The 18,448-nt window shown below is 40.6% G+C and overlaps 1 protein-coding gene across 6 annotated transcripts in view; it reads left to right on the top strand.

The window, feature by feature from the left end:
• Nucleotides 1–18,448, top strand: part of srgap1a (SLIT-ROBO Rho GTPase activating protein 1a) — a 78,954-nt gene that overhangs the window by 19,912 nt on the left and 40,594 nt on the right. For all 6 annotated transcript variants that reach the window (XM_046394348.1, XM_046394351.1, XM_046394347.1 and 3 more), the window contains exons 2-3: nt 9,333–9,528; nt 16,589–16,751. In XM_046394348.1, the coding sequence (XP_046250304.1) occupies nt 9,333–9,528; nt 16,589–16,751 (359 nt within the window). The remainder of the gene's footprint in view (nt 1–9,332; nt 9,529–16,588; nt 16,752–18,448) is intronic.

The raw sequence follows: 18,448 nt of genomic DNA, 5'->3' as shown, positions 1-18,448 counted from the left end.
GTTTGGTCTAGAGATGAATGAAAAAAGTGGGTAGAGTCTGGCCAAGAGACTGAAAGAGATCAATGTATTTCTCACCGATTCTTTTTTCTCTGATGTTGAGCCACACAGATGTAACCACTTCCCATCCTTAGCATTACTCGTCCACGTTCTTATCCTCCTCAGGGCGAAGCGCTTAAGTGAAGCAGCATCAATCATGTTGTCTCTTCTTCTGTTTGAGATACTCTGCTGAATACCTGTTTCTACTTCTTTCTTATCAATTTCTCACTCCCTGCGGGCTTGAAAGGTGTCTCTGCAAAGTTTGTGGCTTGCTTCTAAGCAGAGGCCTGCAGTTGTGGTCTGCTTTGATTTTTTGCAATTACAAAAGGATTCCACTGGTGACCCAGAGTTACATCCAGAAAAAATTGGAAAATTGCATTTGTACACATTTTTCATTTTAAATTCAACTTTGGTCATCTTTGATGGGCATGTGTTTTGCTGCCAAAAGCAACCAATCTTGACAGTGCTGATCTCTGAGGGAACAGAAAGCTGCAGAATCCAAAATGGGGCAAAAATATTGTAGCGGCACCACCAATTTTATTTAACCTCCATCAGAGTATAAACTGCTCCACAAAAGATTAACAGTTTGTGGGTCATATAAATATGTTTTTTGAATACAATGTGTCACTTATTGACCTATTATATCAGTTCGGTATCTCTTTGATAAAAGAAAGGGTGTTCTGAGAAAAAATTTCAAGACAGGAGTAGTCCACTACAGAAGAGTTAGCAGTTAGCTTTACCAACCAGCTTTACCTACTGACTTAAGTCATAAGTAGTTTTTTTTCTTCTTCTCTGATCCACAGACTCAGTATTGTGATAAAAATATGTTCCTTCTCACTGAGCTTTGGGGCTATGAGAAGGCCAAAGCATGGCAAGCATGTTGGAGAGAAATTATAAGCACTGGAAACATACATTTAACTTACAGATCAAAAGCAGAGATGTATATTGTCCTGCAGGAGTGATGTGAGAAATTGCTGTGGATGTTTTGAGATGCTTCAAGTTTTCACTTAAACATACATGTGTACATCAACACACCTACATGCAGACACAAACCTACACACTCTCAAACACACACCCACAGTCCCACATCTTGGCCAGACCATCTGACGGACCAAACGCACATCAGACTGGTGTCCAGATTAAACAGAATGTCTTGATGTTAACCAGCAGCTGAACAAACAGCTCTGCCTCTAAAGTGTGCTTACTTCTCCCAGCATTCATCTCCTGACCCTCTTATTTTGTTTGGATCAAAACGGTGGTCCTAACTGGCCACCATAATGTCAGTGGTGACTGATCTCCATCCTGCTCACTGCAGGCCTCTTGTCTGTGGGGGTGTTGCCTTAGCAACCGTGGCTTTTTGGCTCATATGTTGTTTGGCAGAGCTGGATCTAATTGGCAGACATTATTAGATTTCACTTACTGAAATTGCACGTTTTAAATATTGCCTTGTTGAACGGAGCTGAGATAGATTTAAGTGTTTATTTTGTTCAGTTAGGATCATCTAGTTTAACATCTGTCCTTTGACTGCTGGAGTGTATTGTGTTTTAGCAGTAGGCACAGTTAGCTACCATGGCTGAGCTGTTTCTGAATCAGACTATAAAAACCAAGTGCAGGAAGGAACCTGAGCTCTTTGGGTCTGCCGCCCACAGTGCTCCCTGGCCCAAGAGAAAACATAAGAACTCAAATCACAACCGCTACTGCATTTCCTGCTTGTGTATTGGCATCATTAAGGGAAGTAGTGTGTTTCAGCAGAAATGATCATTTACATGAGCTAATAGAACCGTGAATTCCTTTTTCTCCTCAGAGATGTTGATGTGGCAGCAGTGGCTAACAAACAAAGCTGCTAGTGCAGATGAGCTGCTGTTAGGCATTTCTTGTAACCTCTTCTAGGTCACTTCATATAAGTAGCACCGTCCTCCTATTGGACAATAAAATTTCCCGGGAACAATGGTTCAGCTCACAGAGTTTGAAAGAAGCAAAGGCTTATGTGCCAGGCTGTTTTCCACTGATTTAACAGTCATTCTCTGGATCACGGTAGTCTACAGTACCTCAAATGGAACCCTGTGTGTGGTTTTGGAAGCTGTGAACATGTCAGTTAGATGTTGTAATGGGGCCCACGCTGGCAGTTCTGTAATATTTTGAGATAGAAATGCTTTGGTAAAGCTGGCAGTATGCTTTGTGTTGTTTGGACCGAAGGGAATCTGTTCAGCCTTGTTGGCACGTGTGCCAAGTCAGACATACCTGACTGCTTCTTAAATCGTAACTGTGTCCCTGACAGTTTCATTTCAGCCAATAATGAGATTTTATTAATGAGTATCACACATGCCGGTAAAAAAAAAGAAGGCTCGGATATTAGTAATTTGATCTCAGCAGTGATGTAATCTCAGATAAAAACCACACAGGAATTGGTGACACATTCCAGCAGCCATGCCCAGATGTAAGACAGAGGGGGTGGTAGGGTCCAACAATGTCTGACATACCAAGCACATGATTAATTTATTACTCGTCCCACCAATGAAGTCATTACACAAGTCCTCCCTCCTCTTTGTAGCTTTAGTCACTGTACAGTCTGTGTGTGACTCTGTGGATCATGACTTCTTGGCTCGAATGAGTCAGAATGTCAAATGTAGAGACACACAAGCAAGCATGATACAGTAAATTCACCTGTGGGTGTAGCTGCACTGTTGCTATGGAGCTACCATAAGCTACAGGTCACCATTGGCTGAAGGTTTTGACAGAAACTTCTTTGTTTCTGTCAAAAAAATGATCAAATGTTTTGTTATTTATTTAAAAGAATTATTGAAAACTTTCTTTACACCACTATTAACAAATCACCCGAGGATGCAAAATATGACCACTTGCTGATATAGTCCTGTGTGCCTCAAAGAAATGCCTGGTTTGTTACATTTGCATTACTCGTTTTCAGCTTTCCCAAGCAGTTGTGTTGTCTTCTCTGGTTATTCTGTGTGCTTTAATCATTAAGCCTTTTACAGCTTTTACAGTACTTGTATATACCTAAAAGTTAATCATCTATGTCTATTGGTCACCAGATACTTGTCAGCAAGTGGTCTCCCCATCTGGACCAGGGCCTACCATGCCATGAGTTGGTGATAAAACACTCCACAGTGGCCTAGTGAAACAGTGCTGGCAAAGAGTCAGTCATCCTAGTTCACGTCCATTTGCTTATTGTTAATGGTGTAGAGAGAGAGAGAGAAGACAAGAAATGGATGACCAAGAGTGCTCACAGCAGTGTATTTTAAATCTGTGTTTAAATATCCAACCAAAAGAGTCTGTGCTGGTAGCCTCACTGGCCCAGGTGCGTGCCACATGTCCAACTTAATATCTGCGGCATTCCTATCCACAGTCATTCCTGCATGATTCTTCTCTTTAATATCTAACCTAAACCTGGTCTTATCACATGGTTTGCACTGATTATTTAAAGACAAAGTCTTCTGTTTTACCAGCACATTCATGCACTAATAGCTAGAAGGCAGGTAGAAATATACCGTAGTCTATGGTTTGAAAAAGCTCCTAATGAAACTTGTACAGACATCAGAAGTTAAACCAGATCAAACAACAGATCTCTGATTACCACAAGACTCAACAGAAAAACCAACACAAAGCACAGTGAGTCATGTTCAGTGGAAATTAACAATGTGGTAGGCACATCTTTTACCAGTCCAATTGTTTGGAGCTACTTTTTTGTATAATTTCTGCCATATGATACACATTTATCAAAGAAGCAGCAATATGAATGGTAGCCTCACTATAATTAAGTATGACAGTAGTGCCTTGTTGAATTTTCAGAATATTCAAAAAATGTAAGAAGAGGATGTTCAGCTTTTTCTGGCTTGTGATTCCACTTCTGCTGTAATTGAAAGCTTGTGCTCTGTTAAAAACTGATCAGCCATTACCTTTGATGGTATTTATCCTGTCTTGTTTCCAGCCTCCAGAAGAGGCATGGACAACTCCCCCAGTCCCAAATTCTAGATCTGAAGCAGATGGTGGGGCTGGGCACCCTCCTGTACTATCCCTCCCCAGGCCTCTGCTGCTATTTCAGGTGCTGCTGATGAGCCACTCTGCATGTGGAAATGCAGCCCTGGGACTGATGTAGTACGGCATGTCCCAGTTAGCTGCTGATCGAGACTGTAATGAGCTAGGAGAAGCTTTACAAACTCTGCGAGAGTCTTTTATGGCACTCATAGAAGAATATGTTGCTGCAGTCAGGAAAAGTAACAAATGTCTTTTAGACAGATAGTTTCAATCATAGGAAAGTGTACTGTTGGATTCAAGAAAGAAAGATAAAATGTATCTTGTGTGCCTCTGACAGTGGGTGAGTTGTCTTTACTCAAGCCCAGTTTCTCTCTCTGGAGGTCAACAGTGTGGGTCAGTACCCATTCTGCTTACAAGGCAGTTTCTTTGACAATAGAACAGGCCTGCCTGGCAAATCAGAAGCCATTCTGAACTGCAACTTTGGACATATTTGTTGCCATGAATGGGGTTATGGAAAGTATGTGATGTGGCCTCCAAAGGAGCTCTTGGATAACATCCAGTTCAGAAACAAAAGGGCTTTGGTCCAAACTGATTGCCACAAAGACTAAGCGGCGCTCTCTCATTGTCCATATCGACATCATGTGAATTCTGGGCCACACCGACTGGATGTCATTCAGTCAGCCGGAATTGTTGCTGACAGCTTTATAATTCCTGTTTTAATTCCGTGAGCCAGTATTCACTCATATCACCGTGTACCTGAATATGGTTGTGACAGCCTGTTGAGCTTTGGTAGATTGTTTGCTTGCTTGATAGACTCAGAGAGAGAGAAATGCAGTGACAGACAATTATTATCTTCCTTCCACACTACACTGATGCTTCTTTCTGTATCCTGTAGTCTCAACACAGGACACAGGTGCTCTCGTCTCCTCTCAGGTCCCCAGTTTAAAAAGGATCACAGAAAGCTTTGATGCTTCCCCCCCACACGTTCTCCCCACACCCAAATCCCTCGACACAGAGGCCTCCACACGTGTTTACCATTCAGATGACCTAAGAACGACAGGAATGCGCTGTGTAATAGCCACTCACTGTGACAGCTGGGTGGCTCTAACTTGAGAAAAACTACATTAGAGTGATTAGATTTTTAAAGTACAAGTGCCTCTCTGCTGGTCGCATTAGTGTCAGTCAGGTGATCTTGCCTCCAGCAGGGGAATCATGTGAAGCATCCGTATTCTGTGATCAAAGGGAGCTGTTTGGCTGTTCTCAAACACTAACACGACTTTGTAATTCTTTTCAAATATTTGCGTATTGGATTAGATAACTTCTCTTGTGAGACCATAATCTCAGGTCATGTCTACAAGAAGGCAGATAGCGAAAATGACTTTGTCAGCACACGTTTGGATTGCTTTCATGGGGCCCCCATGTCTCTCTCATTCTTTCATAGTCAGAATTTATTCGTACAATTATCTGTCCCCACTGACATACTGTAATTGTCAGTATCTGTAACTGAACAAGTATACTTTATGATTTGATCTTGGTGTGTAAATGTTCCTTGTTAACCAAGATGATCAGCAATTTCCTGAAGGGCTGAAATGAAAACATTGAGTATTTCTCTATTTTATTTCTGGAGATCCATCTGACAACCAAAGCAGAGAAACACATAAATGACATCAGCTGTGTTGTGTGTTAAATATAAATTCAGAAGACATTGATTTCAGGTTGAAAACCACCAGCTAAGTGTGGAAAGGAGAAAAAGATGTGCTTTAAGTTGACTCTGTCAGGCTGAATTTTCTTAAACTTCTTATAGGGTTTTTATGTGCGTCCTAGTTTTTGGAAGTTCCAAACATGTTATTTCCTCTTACATTAAGTCCTGTATAATTTAGCTTGGTGCTGCAGCGTTAATGGCCTTTGACTCAGAAAATGAATGATTTAATGAGTTTCTGTGTGCAGTCATGAATGTAATTGTATTAAATGATCCAGTACAGTCCTTTGTGTCAGTGCCACGGTAGCTTTGTTTTAATCCCACGTTCTCTGGAGATGGAAGCAATTGCAAGGTTTACCCATTCATCAGAAAGGCCTGGTGAACTTAAATGCAGTCACATTTAAAACCACCCTCTATCTCAGTGCTCATTGTTGGTCTCTCAATCTTGTCAATGGCCTGATGCGCCGTAACGTTAAAGTTTTGAAATCTTGAGTGCAGTCAAGCCTCTGCTTTGCTGCCATGTTAATGATGCGCGTGGTTCACTGTGGTTTTAGTAACTGCTGTGATCAGCATTCATTCAGATTTAGTATATCCTGTCTCTATGTAAGTGGATTATTTCCTGGTGCATGCCAGAAGGAACGAGCTGCTACTTGGAAATGCATAAAATAATCAACAGTTTCTAATAGACCTGATGTAAATCATTAATATATCAAGATTGTGACAAGTATAAATGCTGATGCTTCTGGTATTTGATTACTGCATGTAAGGAAATGTAGTCCATAAACACTTACTCGCAAAAATGCTGTTCTCATCCCCGTTTGACTGGAAGATTTCAAGTTGAGTTGCAAGTTGATTGGCCATTAAGTAGCTTGATGTACTGAACTATTGATGGTATGTCATAAACACTGTAAGGTTTGTATTCATTAAGACGCAGGCTGACCAGATTAAAATGTTTGCAAAAGCATGCATTTACATTGTTGTGGTTCCCCCTTGCTCTGGTTTAGTTTAGTCTTTAGCTCAAGTGTTGTTGACTGTAACAGCTGAGTTTCTGATGGAAATAAAGAGAAAGAATTTTTCCTTTTATCATTAAAGCTCATTAGGTGGTCAGAGTGAGTGTTGTTGCCAAAAACAGAGAAGCAAATAATTACTGTACATATAAAATAATTTTACTCAGTTTGAAAGTGTATGTTGGAATCACCATGTTTTAGCAGTGATATAAATCTTATAAAGTCATCAAAGGAGGAAAATAAGTCAGTATCTATTGGCCTCAGAAACAGCCAAATTCTTTTTTTTGTGGCAAAGTTGCCACTCATACCCACAGCCCTACTACAGCCAGCCTGTCCACCCCCTATTAATCCCATTGTACCTAAACTTTTACATGGTAGCCCTCAATGAAAGGGAATTTCAAGCAATTATATATCAGAATTGATAAGAAATAATACTAATGCCCATTCGTTATTTTTACAGGTCAGACAGTTTTTCCCACAAAGCCCTACCGACCAATCAGCATACATCGGTTCAACATTTATGACTAGCAGCGTTACGTTACCGTAGATTAACTTCATTTATCATTACGTGAACATAACGTAATACGTTATGCTGTAATACGATTTCGGTTTTGTGTGTTATAGTCCTTAAAAATTTTCTAACAATAGCTACATCAGACGTTTATCAGTGTGGTTAAAACAAAACACAAACTTTATAATACAGAGAGGTATTTCATTACAAAAAAAGCCGCGGAAATTTCATCCGATGGAACGGCATCTATTGTCTCTACTGCTTATACTGAAAATTAGCAGAAAAAAATGTACACCATAAAACTTACATTTTGGGCCTACAGCTCCATAAGCCCCCATTAATTTTGGACAATCTCGTGAGAGCCCCCTAAATAACCAGAAGTTCCAGAGTTGGGGAGTTCTTGCTAATGATATTCCTGCGCTGCACTCAACTTTTCTCTAAACAAAAGTGATAATCTGTGTTAAATTTGCAGCAGTAGTGATCCAGACAGCTAGGATCAGACTGACACTGATTTATAATTCATTAGGTCTGCAGTATACAACATCTCTAGATCTCACAGTGCACATTTCTTTCACACTTTTTCTGTTATGTAATTGTGTTTACTGCAACCCATGCTGACAGTTTCATGAAATAATAGACACTATCAAACAAAATGTTGTTTTTGTGTATTCATGTGTCATCCCATCTCAGCTCACAACATAAAACCGATTAAAACTTCTTCAAAAACAGAGGATCAAACACCTTATCACTACATGTTGAACTCAATCGGATCAACTCAGCTGGCGGTTTTTACTTTGAATGACTACTACACATATTACAAAATACTTCATTAAGGTTTAAAGCTATTTTTGAAAGGTTTGCAATACTCCCTGTTGGGTGATTTATCTTTATATGTTCATACTTACATTATCATTACTGTATCAAGTGTAACGGGGGACAGTACGATGTACATTAAACTTTGCCTTGAAACAGTTATCTTTATTCTGTCCAGCTGGCCTTATTACTGTTATTTGTCATACCATGAAACAGACACTAAGACCATGCAAGCTGTTACCTTTCACAATGACGTTCAGTCAATGTGTTGTTTAAATCATTTGTGAAGGCATGTTGCAGCCTTAGTGTTTTTGCCTTTTAATATGAGGAATCGCTCCATGCTCCTCTCTATTGATGTCTGCATGGCTCTAAATCACCTCATTAATCTGTTTCTTCTGCTAAAGATGTCTGGCTCAGGCTGCCTTCCATTAGGAGAAATCCATTATACGTGGCCCTGGCCAGAGAGGACACACAGAGAAAACAATTTGTATGTGGCTGCGTGGATGTGTGTGTGTGTGTATTGTGTGTTACATCCCCGTTGTCCTGTTGAAGATGTAAAATTTAAATGAGGCACTGACACTGACAGGCATGGATCCTCAGAAAGGACCTCAGAGGGTAATTTACCTGCACATACAACTTGGTTAAGTGAAGCCTGCTGTCACCCATCTGCTTACTTAAGTGGTTTGGTTTCTCAGTCACAGGCACTAATGAGGCGAGTGTGTGTGTGTATGACCTGCTCTGTGCTGTAACTCTGAGTGCGATGGGAATCAGGTTCTATTCAGCTTTAATAACACCAGTTTGCTGCCTACCTCACATCTGTACAAGGATTCGTAAGACCCCTAACTAAAGGATAATAAGTTGCATTTGCTCCTCTCTCGCACTGATGTGTACATTTGCTGTACAGTACTACTCACCTTGCTTAAACAATCTATAGATTTCTGAATTTGTTTGCATGCTGATTTGAAACTGTCGTTTTTTTTAAATTGCAAGAGCTGTTTTCCTGTCATAAAGGTTATATATCCGTGACTTTTGAAAATCACAGTTATAACTGATGACAACAGTCAAATGTAATCATCTGTAGCTTGTTGATGTCCATCAGTTTGCCAAACTAAAACATGACTTCAAAGATGCACACTGTATTTCCATCACACCTAATGGCCACATGTAGAGTTTTGTAACACTGATATTCTACATTTCTAGAGGATACACAAAGCTCAGTCTTCAGGTCCTGGCTCCATACTCATCTATTTGTTCTCTGCTTGGTTCTCCGCAGAGATACGGGCCCAGCTGGTGGAGCAGCAGAAATGTCTGGACCAACAGACGGAGATGAGGGTCCAGTTGCTGCAAGATCTCCAGGACTTCTTTAGGAAAAAGGCAGAAATTGAGATGGAATACTCCAGAAACTTGGAGAAACTGGCCGAACGCTTCATGGCAAAGACACGCAGCACCAAGGACCACCAGCAGTACAAGTAAGGAGACACTCTCTCAGTGTTTGACTGTGTTCAGTTTGCAATCTGGGTTTATTTATGGGCCTGAGAATACTCTTATGGGTGTGATTTATTTCTAGGAGTTATTTTATTACATCCGCCAGTGGAAGTCTTCGTGGATTTCAGCAATATTGAAAGGATCTCTATGTTCTAATGGGATTATTGTGCTGATGAGCTGTATCAGTCTTCACTTCATATGCAAAAGAAAACAGAAAAGTCTCACAGTGGTGATGTTTTATCTTAATTTATCTTAATTCCTAAAATTCATTTATTGCAAATATTATTCCCTCTGAAATTCTGGTGCCAGTCCTAGACTAAATCTTTATGAAACTAATGCATGCTATTGTAAAGATTCTGAAATTTTTCATATTTACAACAAATTAAGATACTCTCTGAGTAGATAAGATACGCTCTGTCTAATATGTCTTTGTTTTACATTTATATTTGGATGTTGAAGTTGAGGCCTGCGTCTTAGCCAATCTTCTCGTGACATCAGCATGTAACACAAGCAGTTATACATAAACTTTGTGTTCAGAAAAAAACAAAAGTTACAATTAAAGTTGGGAAATGCCAGTTTTGGACAGTTTTGGTACTTTACACTACCATATATTTTATATATTTAGTGTGAAAGCAGGTTTAGTTTCACTCATTAACGGAACAATGAACTCTTATGAAAAAGTATAATAGAAGTGGAAGAAGAAACTAAGCCTTGAATTTCGGTAGGTCTTTGACTTGCAGAGAGTTAACCTGTGGTGATACATATGAACAAAATATCTAATGAAAGGAGCTTCTTCATCAAATTGTTTGTGTTTGTGTCTGTCACCTTTTTGCTTCTCTGTGTGTCTCTTCTGTCTCCCTCCATCACTTCTCTCCATCTGACATCATGGTGCATCAGTTTGACTTGGAGACTTTTTGGTAATCTTGACACAGTTAAGTGTGCCGTACCGTTTGTGCCTCATTACACTGTAGGAGTCTGCCCATGGAAAAAGCAGACATTAGCATATTGTTTGAACTTGTGGCAACGAAAATAAAACCTGTGTTTGTCCTCGGTGTCCGCAAATAGCCCCCGCTGTCTGTCTGAAGCTCCAATGGCTCTAGCAGCTGTGCGTGCCCATGTATGTAACTGGTGAAGGGACTCTGTATGGCGCTCTGTGGTTTTCATCGCGTGATGTACAGTCTGGTCACTTCATTCACAGGTTAAACATTTGGCAAGTGCCTACGAGCATATTTCTTAAGTAAATACAAGACGTCTGAATAACATTAAAAACCTTCCTGTGGGTTTTAAATCATGTGGCCTACATTTTTGTGGACATATAAACAACAGACGTACAGTAAGGCTTCTGTTTTCTCCATATTCTCTCGGTTGTTTTCATTGGACAGGCCTGTGTGTGGTGTGAAAACTGCATTTTTATTCGGTCTGTACCCTTAAGCCACTATTCATATGACAGGTCAGCATGGCAGAGCCGCAACACACTAAAACTGCTATAAAATGAACAGCTAAGTCTTTGGGTAATTGGTTTAGACAAGCTGCATTCAAAAGGGGGCCTCTGCTGTAGCTGTCAGTGAAGCTGCATTTTTGAATCTGCTTTACATAACTGATGTTGACACAAGTTAACAAGATGTCATTCTAACAGTGTTAATATACACTGGGTGTGACATGTTTAGTTTGTTTGGAAGCCTGTTTTACCCCATTTCTACCTAATTTGGAGTGCCCAGCTCCCCCCATGCACAGCCACATGCCTCTCCTTAATACCCATGGAATCTTTGTTTCTGCTGCCATCTTTACCAGTAGAGGGAAATTCAGCTATATTGACATGATCCCACACTGGCAATCCCACCAAGCTGCAGATGTTTCCATTTGTGTTTGTTGGCATTCATGACCAGCTGTAGCTATCACTATTGGAGATTAAACCTAGGTCTCTGTCTTGCAGCACCAGTGTGTTATATCTAATACCAGTCTAAATCTGCCTCTCTCATGTTCTTCTGAGGTAGGAAAAAGTTTTGGCACAGTAGGTGTTCAGTTCAGAATCCTCTTCTGGATGAAGATGAAGTTTGTGTTTGCCAGAAAGCACAGACTTTGTGCCACCTGTGGGATTATTGTGCCAGCTCACTGCTGGAGAGGAATCCATCTTGCTTCAGGGGAAGTGCCCCGTGTTGAGCTGTACTTCTGTGTCTGAGTCTGGCAAGACTGGTAGTAAGGCAGCAGTGGAACATGGATGATGCCAGCTCTTAAGTAAAGATGGATGTTTTTCTTAATTAGAGTGATGGTCTACTAAGTCTCTTTTTTAATAATAATTGTTCTTCTTTCTGAATAGTGAGTGTAGCTTGACCAGGTTTTAATAGACACTTATTTTTTTTCACAGGAACATTAGTACAATATTTAATTATGACATACAGTTAGAGGTAACAATACAGAAAGTTTTTTTTTTTCATTTCTGGTCTGCATTATTGCTTACAAGTACACTCCCAGTCTAAAACTGGGAAACTACACAAACTAGTGTCTTTGCCACGTTCCACAGCTGTTTGTCTCAGCTTTCTGTTTCCTGCACACCATCCTTTTGAGTATTGTGCGTCTGGCATGGCTGTATAATGATACACTGACCAGAATTATACTTAAATCAAACATTGCTTTTGCCTCAGAATTACATCTGATTAGACCTTTGTTTGTCTGTTCTGTAAGTTTTGTTTTTTTCCTCTTCATTACCACCAGACGTCAATGCAGTGTGCAATAATTGGAAAAAAAAAAAAACTCAGTTAAACTTGATAATTGGGTCTTATAAAATTGAGTTAGGAAACTCCACCGAACACATGCTGTTCGACATGATGTATTAATGTTGGCCAAAACAGCATCATGTCTCAGTAGGCTGTTTATAATGGCTTCTTGAAAACATTTGGAGGCTTTCACTTCCAGGATGTCAGGCAGCAGAAAAGACTTCTAGTGGCAGCTAGTGATTATATCAAATGCATCTGTGGGTTTAGACATTAAATGGCCATTAATGATTGTAAGGAAAAAGTTAAGTTCAGTGTCCACTAGTGTCTTCCTTCCTCCTTCCTGTGAGAACACAAAACAACAGACCAACATCCTGATGTCCTACCCACAACAACAGCCTGTGGGAGAGCTGTCTAGTCCTGTCTACCCAGTCCATTTGGGTCTTAGTGACTATATGCAGAACGAACACACACACACACAGTTTATGTTTTCATGCCCTGTGGATTGCATAGACTTACATTCATTTCCTGGAGACTTACTCGAACCATAACCATAATCATAACCATTATTTGCCTAACCTTTACCCAACCTTAAACCAAGTCTTCACCCCTAAAGTTAACCATTATGGGGACCTGCCTTACCATAAGGTAGGTGAGTCCCCATGTGTATAGGTGTAAACAGGACTTTGTCCCCACAAGGTAAGTAAAATATGTACTGACACACACAATTATGGCCAAGCATTCTCTTTTGTCTCTCCCATTCTTTCTTAAATACACAGTCATACACACACACAAACCAGATATCGTATTATGCAAGGTTTGTTCAGGGAGGGACACGGACATGGCAAGCTGAGGAATCCATTGAATTATTTATAATGTCAAAGTCACTGCTGGGATCATCTTAAATAGTTTTTTTTTTTTTTCCGGAATTAAGTATCTGGTTAAGGGGCTTCCTTTTTTGCCTATGAGGATAAAAAGAAGGTGTACCATATTCAGCAGCTGCACACTGTATATGTTGTCAGGTATTACATGCAGTGCATTCAACCTTGAGTGGCAATCAAGAGAAAACTGTTGACAGTGTATTCATTTGTTTTTGAACTTGTTCACTGAGCAAGTTGGAACCATAATTGTTCATTAGGCTTTTGCACCTTGTCGCATACTGTTAAATTTCGCAGTTTATGTTAATGAACAATGTTATCAATACAGCACTAGAAGGCTTTTTGCCATTTTGCCTCTGATGTTGGTAAGGGCTTCTGTTCCAGTGCCCTGCATATGAAAGTGTAATTATCCTCCGTTGTCACACCTGCTACAGTATGACTGTGAGCATGTTGACGTTGACTTGGTGGCTTTTGGATTAAGACTACATGAAAGCCCAGAGCACCCACTTGCACACACATCGATAGGAGGCAGTGCACTGCAAATGAGTTCTTTTTTCGCTTATCTCCCTTCCTGTCTCACCTGGTCATTAGTTTCCCCTTTCATACCTGTGTTTTAGCCCCTCAGGGGCCTGTCTATCTGTCTGTGAGTCTGTCTGACCCAATTCCTGCCCTGGCTGAGGGGGAAATGATTACATTGAGAGATTTTCCTGCCATTATGTGGGGTAAGCAACCCCCAGAGGTTATTTTGTCATCACAGCCGATGTCAGTACCCCTTTTGTTTTCTCACCCTGTCTTTTGCACTGCAGGCTTCCAGTTCAGTTTAGTAGTTCAACCCATTAACAAAGAGAAAAGAATTTTTAGAACTGTTGATGTGTTTGTGGGGACTCTCAAGCACATCAATGACTTGAGTTCTGTAATTTTTTCCAACTTCACCATATGACACAATTTAGCCTCTTTTTTTTTCTTTGTCTGATTTGTAATGAATTCTGGGTCATTCCTGTGTTTGATGTTGAAAGAAAATGGACTTGATATGGAAAAAAAACTGTGTATGTACCAGTGCTGAATTAGGTCAAACATTTCACAGTGCGGGGTCCTGCTGTGCTTTGAGCAATAAGGTGCGAAGATGCAAAGAGCTGACTGAAAATTAAAAATAAAAAAACTAATCCAGCCAGTTGGCTGCTTTCACTTAAGCTGTTCTGTGTCTCCAATCAAATTAGCTTCATTTTTTTTCACAACTGGGACAAAAAGGTCACAGATGGACAGAGGGGCATCCAGAAAAAGCGGTTGACAGCTTTGTAAATCTGGGAGGTTATTTTGTGCACTTCTGCAGAGGCTCATGATGTACTGTGTCCAGCTTCTGTCTGCGGCCACCTGGGCATTATGCATCTGCACATGCAAGAGTCAACGTGAATTAGTACATAGACACATAGGCACGTGCACACACGTACCATCTTCACATATCTAGATTTAATGCTGTAGACTGAAAGTACTACACATTGCTGATGCAAATTGCAGAAAGGATTTATGGTCATTTTTGTGTGTCTGTGTGGTGCTGTCTAGCAGTCCTGCTGGTATAGCTCTGTTACTGCTTCACTGGTTTTTTTCTTTTTCTAGCTCCCTCTTCCTTTACACGTGTCTTGTAGCCTGGGCATGTGGCACGGCCACATCACTCAGCTTTTAACTAAATCATTTTTTCATTCAAAATTTTCCCGGTCTTTGTAAAACAACCATGTCCTCGAACACTCGATGTTTATCATGTCAGCGTGTTTGGCTCTGCCTTTATCAAATGTATTTAGCTTCCTGTTTTGCAGATTCCCAGGGAACGTTTCAGCTGGTTTGGATGTTTGCATCAGTTCTTCTTTTGGAGAAATGCTTAGTTTTTGCTATTGCAGCAAATGTTGTGTCAGACACAATGCTGGTTCAGGGCTGGGTCACTTGCCAAGTGCAGAATTTCACCTGTTGTGTTGACAAGTGCTGCCTGTCTATGCAAACTAGCTGTGTGAAGGGAGAGCAGAGGCGAGTCTCCATATGGTTCCTGCAAGACTTGACCCCGACCCAACCATAAAACCTCTCCCATATACACACACACACACACACGCACGCACGCACGCACACACACACACACACATTCTGTGCTCTTAGCAGGCGACAGGAATGTTATAGATTAACCCAGAGGAAGTCAGCCTACAGGCCAGTGCTTATGCAGGTTCCCTGTCTGCTCTGGCTTGGACAATGTCCTACAGTTAGCCTGGAAGCAGCCAGCACACAGCCCTCAGGCGCCACTATTTTACTATTTAGCTTTTTCTCTGTCTTTCCTCTTTTGTGCAATCTCCCTTTCCTAGCTTGTCGGGCTTCTGCTGTCACAGTTCATACGTAATTTTACTTTTCAGTTTCACTTATAATGCGCCCATGACTTTTCCAACTTTACTTCACTAAGAGTATTTAAAGCCTATGGCACACTCTTCCTTGGTTGTAGAAAGTCAGCTTGGCTCAGAGCATTGCAAGAGCTCTGCCCCAGAAATGTCACTGATACAAAGTATTTCCAACCTAACTGCAGAGTTCATGTAATTTACTGAGAGCTTTTTATGTCCAGAACCAGCAGTATATGGGACATTTAACACCAAGGGAGGCCTATGACGCATATCTCTTTGGCTTCTGTAGTGGATCCTGGTGCACTTGAGGTGTTTGAAGACATCCTGCTGGTTGAGGAACCGCCACAGTCTCCTTATGAAAATGACAGATACTGTTTAAAGACATTAAGGCTGAGACACTGACATGAAAATGTTGAAATGCACTGACATAAACCAACACAAGCAGGTAACTCTCTCAAATTATAGAATAAGTTTTAAGTCTGTAACCATGGAAACCGGGAAATTCTGTGTCATTAAAACATCCAACACAACCACCTCCCTCATTCTCATTTAGGCTTTCTCTCTGTAATTCTTAGTAATTATTTGTAATTATGAGCAACATGTAGTAATGACATATCAGAATATTAATTGGCAATGGCAGCACGTGCAAATGCAGCAACTGGTACCTCCTTCACTTGCTCTTTTTATTTATTTTATCGGCCTTGGATTATGAGCAGCCAGGAAAGAGATCCAACATGGGAGCAATGCACCCGGCTTGGTGCTCCCAGCTGAGGTCAGGTCGCAGGAAAGGGATATGAACGAAAAGGAAATTCAGAGACTGTTGTGTTCACAGCTTTATAGAGAGAGTGTATGCATGTATATAAATTTATATATTGCTCTGCTTTATTTTGTCATTGTGTTCTTTTCTAAATGTAATTACTGAGTATATGTTATGTGTGGGTATGAAGGGGATTTTAACTCTCTGTGCATGACGTAGTGTTGTGCATAGACAAATTACAAATTACATTGAGCTTTGATCCTTAATTTTCCACACGAGTCTTTCTTAACTGACCTGACATCTGCCTGTTTCCTTGGTTTGTTTAGGAAAGACCAGAACCTACTTTCTCCAGTCAACTGTTGGTACCTGCTGCTGAACCAGGTGAGGAGGGAGAGTAAGGACCATGCGACTTTGAGTGACATCTATCTCAATAATGTCATCATGAGGTTCATGCAGATCAGTGAGGACTCCACGCGGCTGCTGAAGAAGGTGAGGATGGCTATAAACATGATAAAGATAAGAGTCTTTATTGTCATTGTACAGTCGTACAGTGTACATTAGTACAACGAAATTGGGGCTAAAGCTAAATATGAATGTCAGGGTGCCTGTCAAGAGAGTCCTGAAACACTTTACCCGCATTTGGCCATAAAATACAGCAACATTTGTGATCTACAACTGAAGTGACTACCTTTTTTAATGGCAATTCTTTCTTACGGGCAATGGAATCTGACATGGACAACGTGTCATGTCTCAGTAGGTATGATGTAATGTTTGAGGTCATTTCCCAGTATGGTTGAAAAAAGAGGCAATTCGTGGTTTGAGAGGGGAAAAAACATTGTGTTTGGATTGAAAGGGATTCTAAAAGAAATCAAACGTACTGAAAATAAATCGGATTATATCTTAAATAAGAACAACCAAGAACAACTAATTTGCTATGAAAATCATGAAAAATGTGGGCTGTAACAAACGGGCTACAAGAAAGTAAGTGTTTTTTAGCACAAATTCAATACAGTTTCACACATGGACTCACATAGCCTGCTGTCGTTATGCCGTCTGTATCACCGTTTCCTTTTCTCTTTTACGCCTCTTAGATCTCTTTCTGACTTCAACAACTTTTTTTCCTTCCACTCTACTGATGTTTGACCTCTGCTGGAAGAGGTTAACTTTCCTTTGATCAACAAAAACAGAAGTGAACTCACCACTAACAAAATCCAGATTTTTCATAGTGGTCAGATTGGGCAGCAGTGGCTCCATCTTATACAAACAGTCTTTCACTTTCAATTCACCTATTCATTTGATAACGAATATGCCGCATGTTTAGTTGTGTGATATGCAGCATATACACAGTATATATTCAGTTTTGCATTTGACAAGATGAAACTCTGTTGGGCCCCTGTGGTTTGATTTTGTGAATTAGAGTAGAGGAACCTTAGTCACCACAGTTTCAGATCAGTATGCCTTCACTCTTCCATCTGAAGACTGTGGCTTCATGGCTGAAACTGGGCCTCTGCCGCCTTTTCCACCACAAAGACGACAACTCCCTAGAAGATTATGAGCTCCTATGCTGCAGGAGACGCATGAACTCACCACAGGCCTAAATTACAAAGTGGATTTTCTTCAGAGGAGTGCCTTTGTATCAGTTTAGCTTGTGCAACTTTTTCTATGTCCGATTCTGCTCCCTTTATTTCTGTTTTTACGCAACTTTACTACTGGTGGTCACCAAACCTGATTCAAAAAGTAAAAGTGAGGCTCTTTTATTTGTTCTTAAAGTAATTAACATGTCTTGATGGTTGTGGCTTCATCTGATTGTGTGGGGGCAGGGTCTTTAAATGCTCCCCTGGAGCCCGAACACACAAACTGGAAGCTGCAGTAGTTATTTCCTTTTGATAGTGTTTAAAGGCTTATAGTTCTGCTAATGAGGCCAGATGTATAACAGTCATTTTTCAGATGTTGCTCTCATTGCATCCAGTGACTCAGCACACTTTGATGATGATAATGATAGACTACCTTCAGCGGTGGTTTATATTTTGTAGTGTAACTTTGACGACACTTTGCCAAATCCTCACAGTCTGCAAGGCCGGCTCTTTAAAGTTTGCATTGCAGTTTCTCAGCGGATCAGGTGACATTGTGCAGACAAACGGCAGGCTGGTGGGAGGTCCCGGTTCATAGGAGACCTGAGACACCGC

This window comes from Scatophagus argus, chromosome 7 (assembly GCF_020382885.2).
Source record: "Scatophagus argus isolate fScaArg1 chromosome 7, fScaArg1.pri, whole genome shotgun sequence".
Taxonomy (NCBI): Eukaryota; Metazoa; Chordata; class Actinopteri; family Scatophagidae; genus Scatophagus; species Scatophagus argus.
The sequence above is the reverse complement of the archived record's forward strand: the minus strand, read 5'-3'. Positions and strand labels throughout refer to the sequence as shown.